The sequence below is a fragment of the Balaenoptera ricei genome, chromosome 3 (genome assembly GCF_028023285.1).
Source record: "Balaenoptera ricei isolate mBalRic1 chromosome 3, mBalRic1.hap2, whole genome shotgun sequence".
Taxonomy (NCBI): Eukaryota; Metazoa; Chordata; class Mammalia; order Artiodactyla; family Balaenopteridae; genus Balaenoptera; species Balaenoptera ricei.
In genome coordinates this window covers 15,957,536-15,971,089 of record NC_082641.1, presented here as the reverse complement: position 1 = coordinate 15,971,089, position 13,554 = coordinate 15,957,536, and the positions used below count along the sequence as shown (strand labels likewise).

At 35.8% G+C, this 13,554-nt stretch overlaps 1 protein-coding gene across 1 annotated transcript in view; it reads left to right on the top strand.

The window, feature by feature from the left end:
• CDH18 (cadherin 18) overlaps positions 1–9,675 on the top strand; it is a 328,121-nt gene extending 318,446 nt beyond the window's left edge. The window contains exons 10-11 of the mRNA XM_059919221.1: positions 28–279; positions 9,151–9,675. Of these exons, the coding sequence (XP_059775204.1) occupies positions 28–279; positions 9,151–9,641 (743 nt within the window). The 3' untranslated portion in view covers positions 9,642–9,675. The remainder of the gene's footprint in view (positions 1–27; positions 280–9,150) is intronic.
• The last annotated feature ends 3,879 nt before the right edge of the window (positions 9,676–13,554 follow it).

Below are 13,554 nucleotides of genomic sequence, written 5' to 3'. Positions count from 1 at the left end.
ATGTTGTTCTGCTTATGTCTGCCGTAGATAACACAGCCAGCATTCTGACAAGGCGGAGGAGATTTAGTCGAACTATTCAGGATGTGTATTACCTCCCCATTATGATCTCTGACGGTGGAATCCCCTCTCTCAGCAGCAGCAGTACCCTCACCATCAGGGTTTGTGCGTGCGAGAGAGACGGGCGCGTGCGGACCTGCCGTGCAGAAGCCGTCCTGTCCTCGGCTGGCTTGAGTACAGGAGCCTTAATCGCTATTCTACTGTGCGTCGTCATTCTCCTAGGTAAGTCATTCTGCGTCTTAATGTGTGATGGCAATCCTGGGTGTACCCTGCAACGGCGCGTTAGAAAAGAGAGCGAAAGAGACACACACAGAGAGAGAAAGAGTCATTCTGACAAAACTTTGGAATTAGTAATGCTTTACGTGATAACAAGACATGGCTGTTTCTTTTCATTAACTTTCTCAATACCATAGTTCATCTGGAAATGATTTGGTTCAAATGTGATGAAAGAGTTGAAATATTAAAAGAAGGGATACAGTAAGAGAAATCTTTTTGGAAAGGACCTATTTTAGAAAGAATTGATATTAAGTATTCTAAATTTCCTGTTGAAAGGGCATTTACAATTTATTTCAAAGAACATAAGTGACATTACTCTGCGATGAATCTAACCACCAAATAAAAGGAATAAATTTCTTGTAGAAATTTCTATCAGCCTAAAGTGAGTTGATCATCAATCTTAGCTGAATTTTAAAGGACTAAATATAAAATAAATTTTGCCTCAGCGATATCAAATTTTATTAAATTAAAACTAATACTTCTTTTAGTTTATTTTTGCATTACATTTTATTTTAATAGAAAATTAAAATAAAGTACTTTCTCTAATTTTATGTTATCTTTTTAATAGTTGGAATCTTATCACAACTGCATTTGAAACTAATATTACTGTAATCTCTTGAGAATTGCTATACAAAACAAGAAAGTAAATCCAGATTATTTTATAAGAAAGGCAGATGTAAATAATCTTTTGCTTTACAGTTTAAAACGGGTACATGTATATTTTTCCAGTGTGTCCTCTCCCTCTAGTTTTCTCTTAGGAGCCTTATCTTTTGTTCTTTTCTTGCTACTGTGCATATATAAGGAAAACAAACAAACTACGTACTTTGAGACACAGATGTTTTTGCAAGGAATATCCCTTGTTTTGTTCCTGGGTTAGAAGACAAATTACCCGTTCAGAGGGGTGGAGATCAAGGTGGAATAAGACTGAGTAGAAAGGATGTTTAGGCAGGGTCGAGGCAGGTTGGGGTAAAATGGCAAAAATGGTAGGCTTTGTTCTAGGAGTTTAAGGAGAAGTTGAAAGCAGGGGCGGCCCATCATAAAATTTGCATGTTGAAGAAAGATGATTATGAATGAAGGGGAGAACAGATCTCATGATGGTAAAGAGAGCAGGTAGGCAAACCAACTAGGAATATGACACATTTGTCTCACTCAGACATAGCATAATTTCGACCAGTAGACTTAAAATGGAGCTGAAGAGAGGTTGCTAATACCAAGATGTTTTAGGTGAAATCAAAAGTGATCTTGGGTAATAGGCTGCAAATCACAGGATGGAAATATTTACCAAAATCTTTACTGAATGCTTACTGGAAGTACCTGAGATTCCATTTGAAAACTGCAGTGTTAATTATTTCAGGTCAGTCAACAAATATTTAATGTTTATGACATGGTGTCTTTTCTTGGAACAAGTTTCCAAGGGCTAAAAGTAAAATAGCCCAAAATTGGGGCTTCCCTGGTGGCGCAGTGGTTGAGAATCTGCCTGCCAATGCAGGGGACACGGGTTCGAGCCCTGGTCTGGGAGGATCCCACGTGCCGCGGAGCGACTGGGCCCGTGAGCCACAATTACTGAGCCTGCGCGTCTGGAGCCTGTGCTCCGCAACAAGAGAGGCCGCGATGGTGGGAGGCCCGCGCACCGCGATGAAGAGTGGCCCCCGCTTGCCGCAACTAGAGAAAGCCCTCGCGCGGAAACGAAGAGGCAACACAGTCATAAATAAATAAATAAATAAATAAAAGAACGTGAATTTCTTAAAAAAAAAAAAAAATAGCCCAAAATTAAAAAAAAAAAAAAGTGATCTTGGATAAATTGGATATGAGACTGAGTTAGAACAGTATCAAAGAAGACTTTTCATCTCTTGCTGAATGTGGGCCCTGATCTTCCCTGAGTTGGGGGACAGCAGAAATGCATTTTGTTGATGTCACCACAGCAAGAGTCTATAAAGAGAGAGAGGATAGACTAGGACTGAGCTGTGATAAACTCCAGTGTGATCGCTAAATCAAGAAGGATGCGATAGCTGAGAGCAAAGGAAAAATCACAGAACAAGGAACAAAATTAGTAAGGTATAATATCCTAAAACAAAGAAAATAAGTGCATCAAGGAGGACAGAGCGTTCAACAGTGTTCAAAGCTGCCCAAAAGTTAAATAAATTGAGTCACAAAAAGTATCAGTTGCACTTAGCAACTTGGAGTGTGGAGGTTTGATTCACCATAAGGAGAACTATTTCACTGCAGTACAGTCTTTTGCAGAAGTGTGGTAGAGATGGTAAAATGGGAAAATCAGGCTTTCTTGATTTTATTAATTTATATATTGATCATTTATATATATTTTAACTGCTATTTTCTTTAGAAATTAACAAATTACCTTTTTTGTCTTTGAAAATAAAAACCAAAATATCACAAACCAAAAAGGAAAACAAAACAAGAACAAAACCCCGAAGAATAAACAACTATAAACATTGAACCCTCTAGGTTTCCTAACTGAAACTGAAAAGCATAGAACTCAGTGACTTTTCATAAATCAATTTTACTTCAATTAAAACAAAAACAAAAACAAAAACAAAAAAACACTCTGACATTACTATAAGTTCCTCCAGAGGCCTTATTCTGAAAGATATTTCAGCTGGTGGAGGCATGTTACCTTTGGCTTTTGTTTTCATTTATCATGATAAAATTATTTTTGCATACTAAAATTAAAAATCTTTAAGATTGAAAGATGTCAATATAAGGTACATTTAGGTGTACTATATAAAATAACATTTTATTATTTCATGAAACATTTTATTATTTCATCCCTTTAATTGACTTTCTGAAAATGTTGTTTCCCCTTTGGAGTAAATAAGAGAACATTTCTATATTTTATGCTGTACCTCAGGGCTAATGAAACAAAGTTTCTATTTGATATGTTTGCTCTCTCAATTTTTATTGAAACTCAAATGTGTCTTTACAGTTTTATCCAAAGTTTGCAGAATTTCTTAGGCTTAGATTTAAACAATCACTATAATGTAATTTATATTTTTCATGGCATTTTAAGGGTTTATATTGTTATTCAGAAAATATCTGGCCCACAGACTTGGATGGAGTCATTTGTAGTTTTGAAATAATGTTGGTTAATGTGTGAGCTCATAGGTTTCAAGAAAAATATCAACAACATCAGAGGCAGCAATACTTTTAGAACTTGTAATTCTGATATAGCATTCAACCTCAACAGCTAAATAAATCATGAAGTTAATCTTTTCATACTGAAAAATGTCTTACTTAGTAGCTGTTTGTGAACAGGACTGTGATTGTGGAAACTCAGCCCTAGTTTTGCCACTAATTAACTGTGTGATATCAGGACCCATGAAGTCTCTTGCTTCTATTTCTGAATCTATGAAAATAAAATTTCAACTAGAATGACCTTAGAGTCATCTGTAAACTTTTGTGGTGCTTATTTATATTTTATTATAGGTTAAGTATGATTCAATATTTTACAGTTTGGTCAGACTCCATCTATGTATATATTGATTGCCAGAAGATGGTGCTTGAAAACCAAAGGGCCTAACTTTAAATGGTAAATGTAAACCTTGTGAGTTGAGTTATGTTTTGTCAGGATTACCTCTTCAGATCCATTTCAAGAAATGGATAGGGAGAATTTAGAGTGAGCCATCATGATGCAATCAGAGGTTGGTGCCAGAGGAGGGGCTTGTCAGAGTCCTCTTTCCCTCCCAGGGATCTGACATTTCTTTCCCAACCCACCCTATTACTTGTCAGAGGGACCAGAATTGTTGGCAGAGTGAACCAGTGCAAGAGACCATTGAATCAGGATCTGCATCAGACCTCTTCCAGCTACCTTTGTAGTCCGTGCGTCACATATAATCTGCTGACCTAGATGAATCCACCACATAGTTTTCTCCTATTCTTGGATGTAAATTTCATCATAAATGGGGATCAAGGTGGGTGTGGTGGGAGGAGAGTGAGGAACTAGGAGAGGAGGTGGAATTGATGAGAAGATAACTGCCAACCTGTTTACCATGAAAGCTATTTTAAATGACCTTGTGGGCTCCCCTGAGTTTGAAAAATTTAGTTTCAGTGAGAAGTGTCATTACCAATTATGGCTACAGAAGCTAATCAAAATCATCTCCCTGACTTGGGTCACCTCATTCTACCAAGTTTAGTACTCACATATGATGGTATAAAGAATCAAGTGATATTTAGGGGTAAACAAACCTGCTATGAAAAGTAATTTGGGGGAGTATGTTAGGAGTCAGTACATAATGTATTCAAATGCAAGCTGTATGTCAGTTTTAGTTATGAAAACTCAAAGCCCCTTAGTACTTCAAGCACTGGAATGATAATATAAGTAAGTAAATATAATATAGGAGAAAACAAAGAGAAAACTGTTTCCACAAATTTGAATTCCTTTATGAATAGAATAAACTACTGACACAATAAATTCATTATAATTTTCTTATATAAAAAGAATCACTTGGGTTTAAAATCCTGGCCAGACTTAAAGAGAAGAAAAGAAAAAGAAATATACTAACCAAGAATAAAATATTCATTAGAATAAAGACACCTCAAAAATACTACAATTAATTCATTTTATTCCAGACTATGTAATCAAACTTGAAAATACCAGAAATCATTTATAATATAATTTTGAACAAAGGACAAGCTCTGTACCCTTCTCTCTCTTTTTTTTTTTTTTAACAACACCATGGCTCTATCATATTATATTTCCCAGATGAACCACTGAAAGAAGTACTGCCCTGTTATACATGTATTGTTTGATATACTGTGGGAGACTCATTTGAATATACTTATTTGCCTGCCAGTTCGTAAATAGGGATTTAACTCTCAAATTTATATGTATGATTATTATCCTCACTTATCCTCTTCAAATAAATTTGGCCTTGGGATTTTGGGGAAAACATTTAGTTTGTTTTTCAAACTTTAAAAAATATTCTCAAGCAAAATTAGGTGTTTTGTATTATTAGGAGCAGTAAGTTGATTTAAAAAAAATATTTAAAAATTATTTTCCTAGTGAGACTATTACTATTCATGAAGATTCACTTAACCCAGTGCCACATTATCACTCTCACAGAGATTATTCTTTTGTTCATCTACATAAAAATTGTTTACGGAGTGTCTGCTGTGTGCCATTTGCTCCAGAAACCTCTACTGAACAAACATGATTGTAAAGAAATTCATTAGGAGTGTACCTTCTCATTCATGCTTCCACATTCTTCTCTGAATTGATTTGAGTTTGCCTTTGACTAAAGGGCCCATATGTCCATATTTGTCCTGATGTCCTGATGTAATTATAGAGGAAATCCCCTTCCACCCTTAAAAAGCATCCCAGATTGTACGGCTATTTATAAATTGATCTTTATAATAAATAGTTATGTAACAAATCTAGGAATCATTTGTCACTGGTACGTAACTCTCTTTGTCTAGAAAAGAGATAGATGTAAAACTCTAAATTCAAACTTACCTAGTATCTATATTTTGAATCAACACATATATATCAGGAATATTTTCTTAAATTCGGGGAAATAAGTGAATAGAAGCTATCATAATAATAAACCCAGCATTATCCACTATGTTTCATTAGGCAAATATGATACTGATATTGGTGAAGGATGTGAATTACCTCCATACTTCGATAATAGTATTGATCACATTCTTCCTGTTATACATGCACATAAAGTCCCTTGGCATCAACTACCAACCATTTCAACATAAGGAAAATAACTTGATTTATTGACAAAAGTAAGAAATTTTACTATAATAAATTAGGCAGTCTGTAGAAATAGATTTTTTTTTTTAAATTAATTAATTAATTTATTTATTTTTGGCTGTGTTGGGTCTTCGTTTCTGTGCAAGGGCTTTCTCTAGCTGCGGCGAGCGGGGCCCACTCTTCATCGCGGTGCGCGGGCCTCTCACTGTCGTGGCCTCTCTTGTTGCGGAGCACAGGCTCCAGACGCGCAGGCTCAGTAATTGTGGCTCACGGGCCCACTTGCTCCGCGGCATGTGGGATCCTCCCAGACCAGGGCTCGAACCCGTGTCCCCTGCATTGGCAGGCAGACTCTCAACCACTGTGCCACCAGGGAAGCCCGAAATAGATGTTTTGATCTAGAACGGCCTCCTCACTTAATCATAAAGATGAGCAGAAATATATAGTGGACGATAAATATAAACCTCTGGGTAGAAAGAATGGAGTGCATTGCTTGAGATACTGCTTGGGCCACTGAATTAGAAAGCTGTAGGCTGGATTTACACTAAATAAACAGTGAGGTATTAAATGCATACTGATGGCATTCAGTGAAATGTTTCTTTGTTGTTGTTTTGTTTGTTTGTTTTTCCCAAAAAGAAAGTATAAGCAACGTGAAGGGGAAACTACTGTATTCTGTAGCAGAGCATTTGTGAAGCAGAGCCACATGCAGCATCGGCATTTCATTTTCTGCTTTTCCTGTAATCACTCCCTTTCAAACACAGTGACTCACTAATTCCCCATGTCTACTATAATCTCCCCATTGCATTTCCCCATTACTTAGGCAGTATCCTCTTATTCCATACTTTTCCAGATGATTCCCTGACCCTCCCTAAAGATGTTTTGTCTCTTTTTCCTTTATTCCCACAGGTTCCCACTTGCCTCTTGTATGCAAAATTAGCTTCTTCCCAGTACACTGTGACCACCTCTTTCCACATACGGTAGATTTCCCTCTCATAATTATCCTTTCCACTTCTGGCTTGAATATCTATTCCTCTTCCTCTCTACATTTTCAAGTCTTAAAATCACATATACACTATGATATCTAGTTCAAATACAGGCAAAGCTTATCTGTGTTGTTTATGGGTATACATAAAAAGGGGTTAAACTATAAAGAGAAGCAAGGAAACAATAAAAAAAAGAAGAATAGAAGTTATTTTTTAGAGGGGATGGGTAAAAGGGTGGATTCGAGGGTTTCAGGTATGTTCTGTGTCAGAGGATAGGTAACCCGGTGTTCGCTTGCTTTCTGACCATTTGTTAAAGCTTACATATAATCAGGATTTCCAGGTAAAATACAGTTTACAGACATAAATAAATAGATAATAGACAAAATACAGTATAGAAATGTGAGTTTTGTATAAAAAAAAAATATCTGTAGGAGTTTCTGCATGTGTGTATGTATACACATACATCTACAGATATATTACATGGGACATACTTATGCTATATATATGTATAAGCTATAATATACTTATGAGATATATATATATATATACACTTATGCTATAATATGTATAGCATAAATATGTCCTATGCATAATATTGGGACAAATATCTAATATATATACTTAATGCATTCATAAAATATTTGCACATTGCATGAGACATACTTAATTGTATATTACACATATATATGTATGTGTATATGCACACATATTATATATAGTATGTAATATGTATGTATACGTATATTATACATGCATTTTTGTTGTGTTTCATCTCGTATTATACATATATAATACATATATATATTTCTGTTGTTATTCATATCAAATTTACATTTAATTGGGTATCATGCATTATTTGCTAAATCTAACAACCCTACATTCCATTTGAATATACCTCTGATTATTATATTATAAGGAATGTTTTAAATACTAGTGAACCTAATAATTGTTATCATAAAGCCTAGATTATCAGCTAACCAAGAAGCAAGCAGTCTGTAGAGATGAAGTAAAGGGTATTGGGCCTAATGACATAAAGTAGAAATAGCTTTCTATTTAGTAATGGTTTAATACCATCAAATAGAGCAATCTGAAACTATTGAAAAACCACCAAGGCAAAATACCCAAGACTTATTTCTATCAATTTATTCAATGGCTACAACATTTTTGATAATAGGAACCTATTCACTGCTTTTGGCTAAGGTGCCCTAAGACACATGGCCAACAGGTCACTCAGTTCCTTGTTCTATATTTTTTAAATAATGAAGTTGATTATGGTAATGGAAACATCATCATCTTTGGTGTGAAAAGTCATAAACTACAGCCCAAGGTTTTCCACCTGCCATTTGTGTGGTCTTATGGTTACATGGTATTTACTCATGTAATCTCTCCTGAGTCTCAGTTTCCTCATTTTAAAAATGAGGAAATCCCCAGCTCTGCTTTGAGGATTAAGTTTAAAAGTTATGTAAAGAGCATTGTGTAAACAAAAAAATTCCTATGAAACATAAACTGTGTACAAATAAAATAACATCTTTTGCAGCTTGATAGATAAGTGTAATAATTAATGCCTGATAATATTATTCTAAAGGATAATGAACAAACGAGATGTACCATGTAAAATATTCCTGCTTTGATTTTCTACAAAGCATCAAAAGGAAAGAGTTAAAGATAGGGGCTCCTTCTTCCTATTTCACAAAAACTTAAAATATCCTGCCTTTAGTGTACTCCTAAGAAGGATAAGTATCTATAGATTGACTCCCACACAGAATTATTTTTCCAGTCAAAATTTCATATTGCTTTTCCATCATCTGTTTCCCTGACTGAATGATTTGACTTCATCACCGGTCGCGAATCCTGAAGCCATAGCCTGGCAAATGAGAATATCACAGCATTCTCCAGAAGATCAGCGATTCCCAATGTTTTATAGAGATAGTCGTTTTCTACATTCTTCAAGATGTTAAAAACTCTTGCGGTGGTATTCACAGAGTGCAGAGATCAGGGCTGTGTTACAACGTAAGCCTAAATGGAATGTAGCTGATGATAGTGGCTGGGAGTTGCTGATGTCCGATCTCCAAGAATGTCCTTCTTCTTTTTCTAACCCTTCATCCTCTTTCCGTTTCTCCTTAGCAATTGTAGTACTTTTCATCACCCTGAGACGCAGCAAAAAAGAGCCCCTGATCATTTCAGAGGAGGACGTGCGGGAGAACGTGGTCACCTATGATGACGAGGGGGGCGGCGAGGAAGACACCGAGGCCTTTGACATCACAGCCTTGAGGAACCCGTCTGCGGCCGAGGAGTTCAAGCACCGGAGAGATATCAGACCAGAAGTGACACTCACCCCCAGGCACCAGACGTTTTCCACCCTGGAAAGTATAGATGTTCAGGAGTTTATTAAGCGAAGACTGGCTGAAGCCGACCTGGACCCCAGCGTCCCGCCTTATGACTCTCTGCAGACTTACGCCTACGAGGGTCAGAGATCGGAAGCCGGGTCCATCAGCTCTCTGGATTCGGCTGCCACACAATCAGACCAGGATTATCAGTACCTTGGAGACTGGGGACCCGAGTTTAAAAAGTTAGCTGAACTCTATGGAGAAATAGAATCTGAAAGAACAACTTAGGGGGTCTATTCTTGCAACCTTCTAGAATTCGCTTCCTGAGCAAGTGGAGATATAACCTCAGCAATGGCAAAGAAGAAGCTTGGAAACAGTACTAGGAACTGAACAAGCAGAGCACAGCTACTGTAGAAACAAGTGCCCTTTTCATGATCGAAACTGGGTTATTTAATCGGAAGAAAGTCAAATTAAAAAAAAAAATACAGAGAAAAAGCTATTGTTCCTTGTGTATATTTTCAATTGCTCAATAAAGTCTGTGTACTGTTTAATGAAGAATACCTGAATTAAGCCAAACGATGATATTTGTTTCAATATTTTGTGATTTCTTTTCAAAAGCAAAAGTGAACAAGAAGTTTCCAAATCACTCATGACTCTGATTTCTAGGGGTGGTACCCTGCAAAATGAAACTGGTGAAGTTAATCACGACCTCTTTTTCCACTCTTTTGGGTGGACTCTTGAGACCCACACCCTGTTTTTGTGACACATCTCATTAGCTTTGTCTTGTGTTGAAATGACACGAGGTATTTCCAATATACCAGGCCACTCTGTCATGGACTTGTATGTACCATTTTCCTTTGCCCTCCCCGCTTCTTTTCTCCATTTGAAACTGATGGAGCACGGGGATTTGCTGCTTGCGCTGTGATGTATGCAACTTCTGTGCACCAGTTGTGCACTGCTCTGAATCACGGAGACTACTGTCTCTGTCCTGCCTGTCCCCCTTTATTTTAACAGGAGAACACCCTTTTTTAAGTGGCTAGAATGAATGTTTTAAGATATACTCAGATCATCTATGTCAGGGAAAGATTTAATTAAAAAAAACAAAACAAAACCTACAAACCTTATCCTGCACAGAACACTGAGGAACTCTATACTTTTTTTTCTCCATTTGTTTTAGTGCATTTACATCAGCAATTCTGATCATTCCTGTACCTAAAATTGGTTGTCAAATATTTGATGATTGATTTATACTTGTCTAATTTGCTTATTTTTAACATGGCAGTCATTAAAAAAATAATGACGCGGTGGGGTGGAGATGGTGGTGTGCTGAATTGGGCGATTGGGATTGACATGTATACACTGATGTGTATAAGATTGATTACTGATTAAAAAAATAATAATAATGAACCTCATATGATAACTATGTAGTCTGAAAAGACTATCCTCCAACTTACATGAACTTCGTAGACTTATGATTGACTTGCCTTTATTCCTCACAGAAGCTCGGACTTTCACCATCTCACTGATTGATTAGCCCTTTATGTTTGAGACCCACAGAAAATGTGTAGGGCTAGGAGCAAAAAAATAGGAGTTTCCCACTTATTATTCTCAGACACGTCCCTTAAAGTCACTTAGAGTCCCAAACTACAAAATAGAGATGGCAAAGACTTCCCCGCTTAACTTACAGGGTTATGTGACGATCAATAAGCATCTGTAAAAATGTTTTGCCAACTGCAAAGTGTTCTGTTATGTAAAGGCTGGCAGACACTATCATTTTCTAATTCCATTAGTCATAATTAGAGAGTTGCATACATTTTGAATAAAATACTATATTACCATGGGAGAATTTCATGAAACCTTCAACAGTGAAGCAACTGCTAACTGGAAATATAATATGAAAGTTTAATTCTTTTGATATTTTCCCAAATAGGCTAATTTTTTCAGAATTTCTTGGGGTTTTCCCCCTAAATTGCTTAGATAACATTTTGTTGTTGTTGATATTGGTCGTGAAATAAAAATTCATAGCATAATGATCCTAGTCTCCAAAAATGACCACATTTATGTATTTTAGATTAATTGGAATTTTGAAACCCCCAAATTAAGATTTATTTTAAGGGGAAGTTTTGCCTTTGCTCTTTAAATATATTATAGTCTAGAGTCTTCAAAAGTTATGCGACATTTTCTGATTCTACTGATGTGCAAAATTTTGAATTTTGCCTCTGTTCACAACTGCCCTGTGCTATTATTTTTCAATTTTGAGGTATGGAAAGTAAGTAAATTTAATTTGAATATTTCTCAATTTGTGTTTGAAGCCTGAGGAATAAAATGTAATTTAAGTTTTTTACAACATTTTAGCTTTCCAGATGCTGCTTTATCATTTTTTATATCATAATGGTATGCATTCCAGTATAAAGCTAAATCAAAAGAGATACTCAGGGGCTTTGGGGAACAACCCCTGGAGACCCATACTCTGATTATGCAAATGCTGGACTACATTCACCCTGACAGAAGGGTCCACCTTTGGAGAACGACTGTGGATGCTGGTGCTTTGACTTTCCTATGCAAAGAGGACCAGGAAAACCAGGTTTTGGATGTTCCGTAGGTTTTTGGATTTAGATTTTTGATAAACTATTCACAGCCTTTGTTTTGTTTTGTTTTGTTTTAATATTCATCTGGCAACTTTACAGATAAAGGCTTGAAAGAGGAGAATACATGTATAAACCATTTAAACGTAAAAGCCAAGGTCCTCTGCATGGTTTTGAGTATGGAAACATTTCCTTGATTTTGTGGAAAAAAAACCCCAGATCCATCTGATTTTAATTACACATTTTAATGGTAATGGATTGCTTCTAAGCCCCTGATATTAAATTTCATATAGAGGCAAAATGGAGCTTCTGTAGTATTGAAATAATATGTTCCTATATTGATTTTTTTAGAATTTTGTTAAGGAAAGCATTCCAAATATTATTTTTATATATATTCTGAAGTGAGGCAATTATATCATTATTATAAGTATGGACTGGGTCTCATATTTTTTAATGTGCTACTTTGGGTCAAAAAAGCAATAATGATATATAAATGCTCTGCCAATGGACTGAAGTCATTTAACATTCAATACCTTGCTTTAAAAACTTCAGTTTATCAGTGTGAAAAGCGAATTCTCAAAGAGTTTAGTGGGTAAAGAGTTTGCACATGCTCTGAACCCTCTCTAGCCACAGATAATCAGCTCTGGAATATGTGATTCCATATGGATTCCACTATGGAATCGCTAATGTGTCTCAGCACATTTTGTAAGCCTTGGTTGATATTTACAGGAAAAATATAACTTTGAAATCAATTTACTTATTTCCAAGAGAAGAATTTTCCACAGACAGACCTTATACAATGTGGTGGCTGCTAAATTAGAGGAAATACAAGCAGTTATAACTTTTTTATCCAATGGCTTTCTTAATAGAATTTATAAATTCCAAATAACCTTTGTGCAGACGTAGGTCTTGCAGAAATTACTAAAGACCTATCATCGTAAATTCTTTCTATGATAAATCTATACATACACAGATTTGCAGGGGAAATTGAAGAGGAAATTTTCCCTAAGATAAGGCTCTATGCAAAGTTATGACTTTCCCATAACCAGGTATAAGAAGGAAAATATTCTGAGAAATGGCATTCATGTAACCACACACCCATACACACACATATGTCTTCTTGAAGAATATTTAGAGAGTAAAAGAATATTCAAAATAGTGACTTAGATATTATGATCCAAATATGTGATGCATACAAAATTTAAGTACCCAGCATATGGAAGATTCAGCAAGAAGTTACCGAACATTTTTTTTGGCTTTTATTTTGTGTCTAGCCTCAATCTAACCTTCAGTGCTGTCCATGATTGAAGCTGGTTTCACAGAGCAGAAAACACTATTAATAATAAATCAAAATTTTAGAAATGATGATTTAATGAACACAGTGTGGCTATTAAATACTAGAAAGTGATTTGACTTAGATTCTTAGTGTACTACAATGTAGTCAGAAGTCTGGGTCAAAGAAGGGCAATGTACTAAGTACACCATTTTCAGCAATGTTGAAAGCTTACATAAACGATTAGTCATTGTTTTATTTGTTCCTACAAACCTATATCCATAACTTTGATTCATTGTCCTTTTGGTTTAGCTGAATATATAGGGAAAACACACAGAAATTC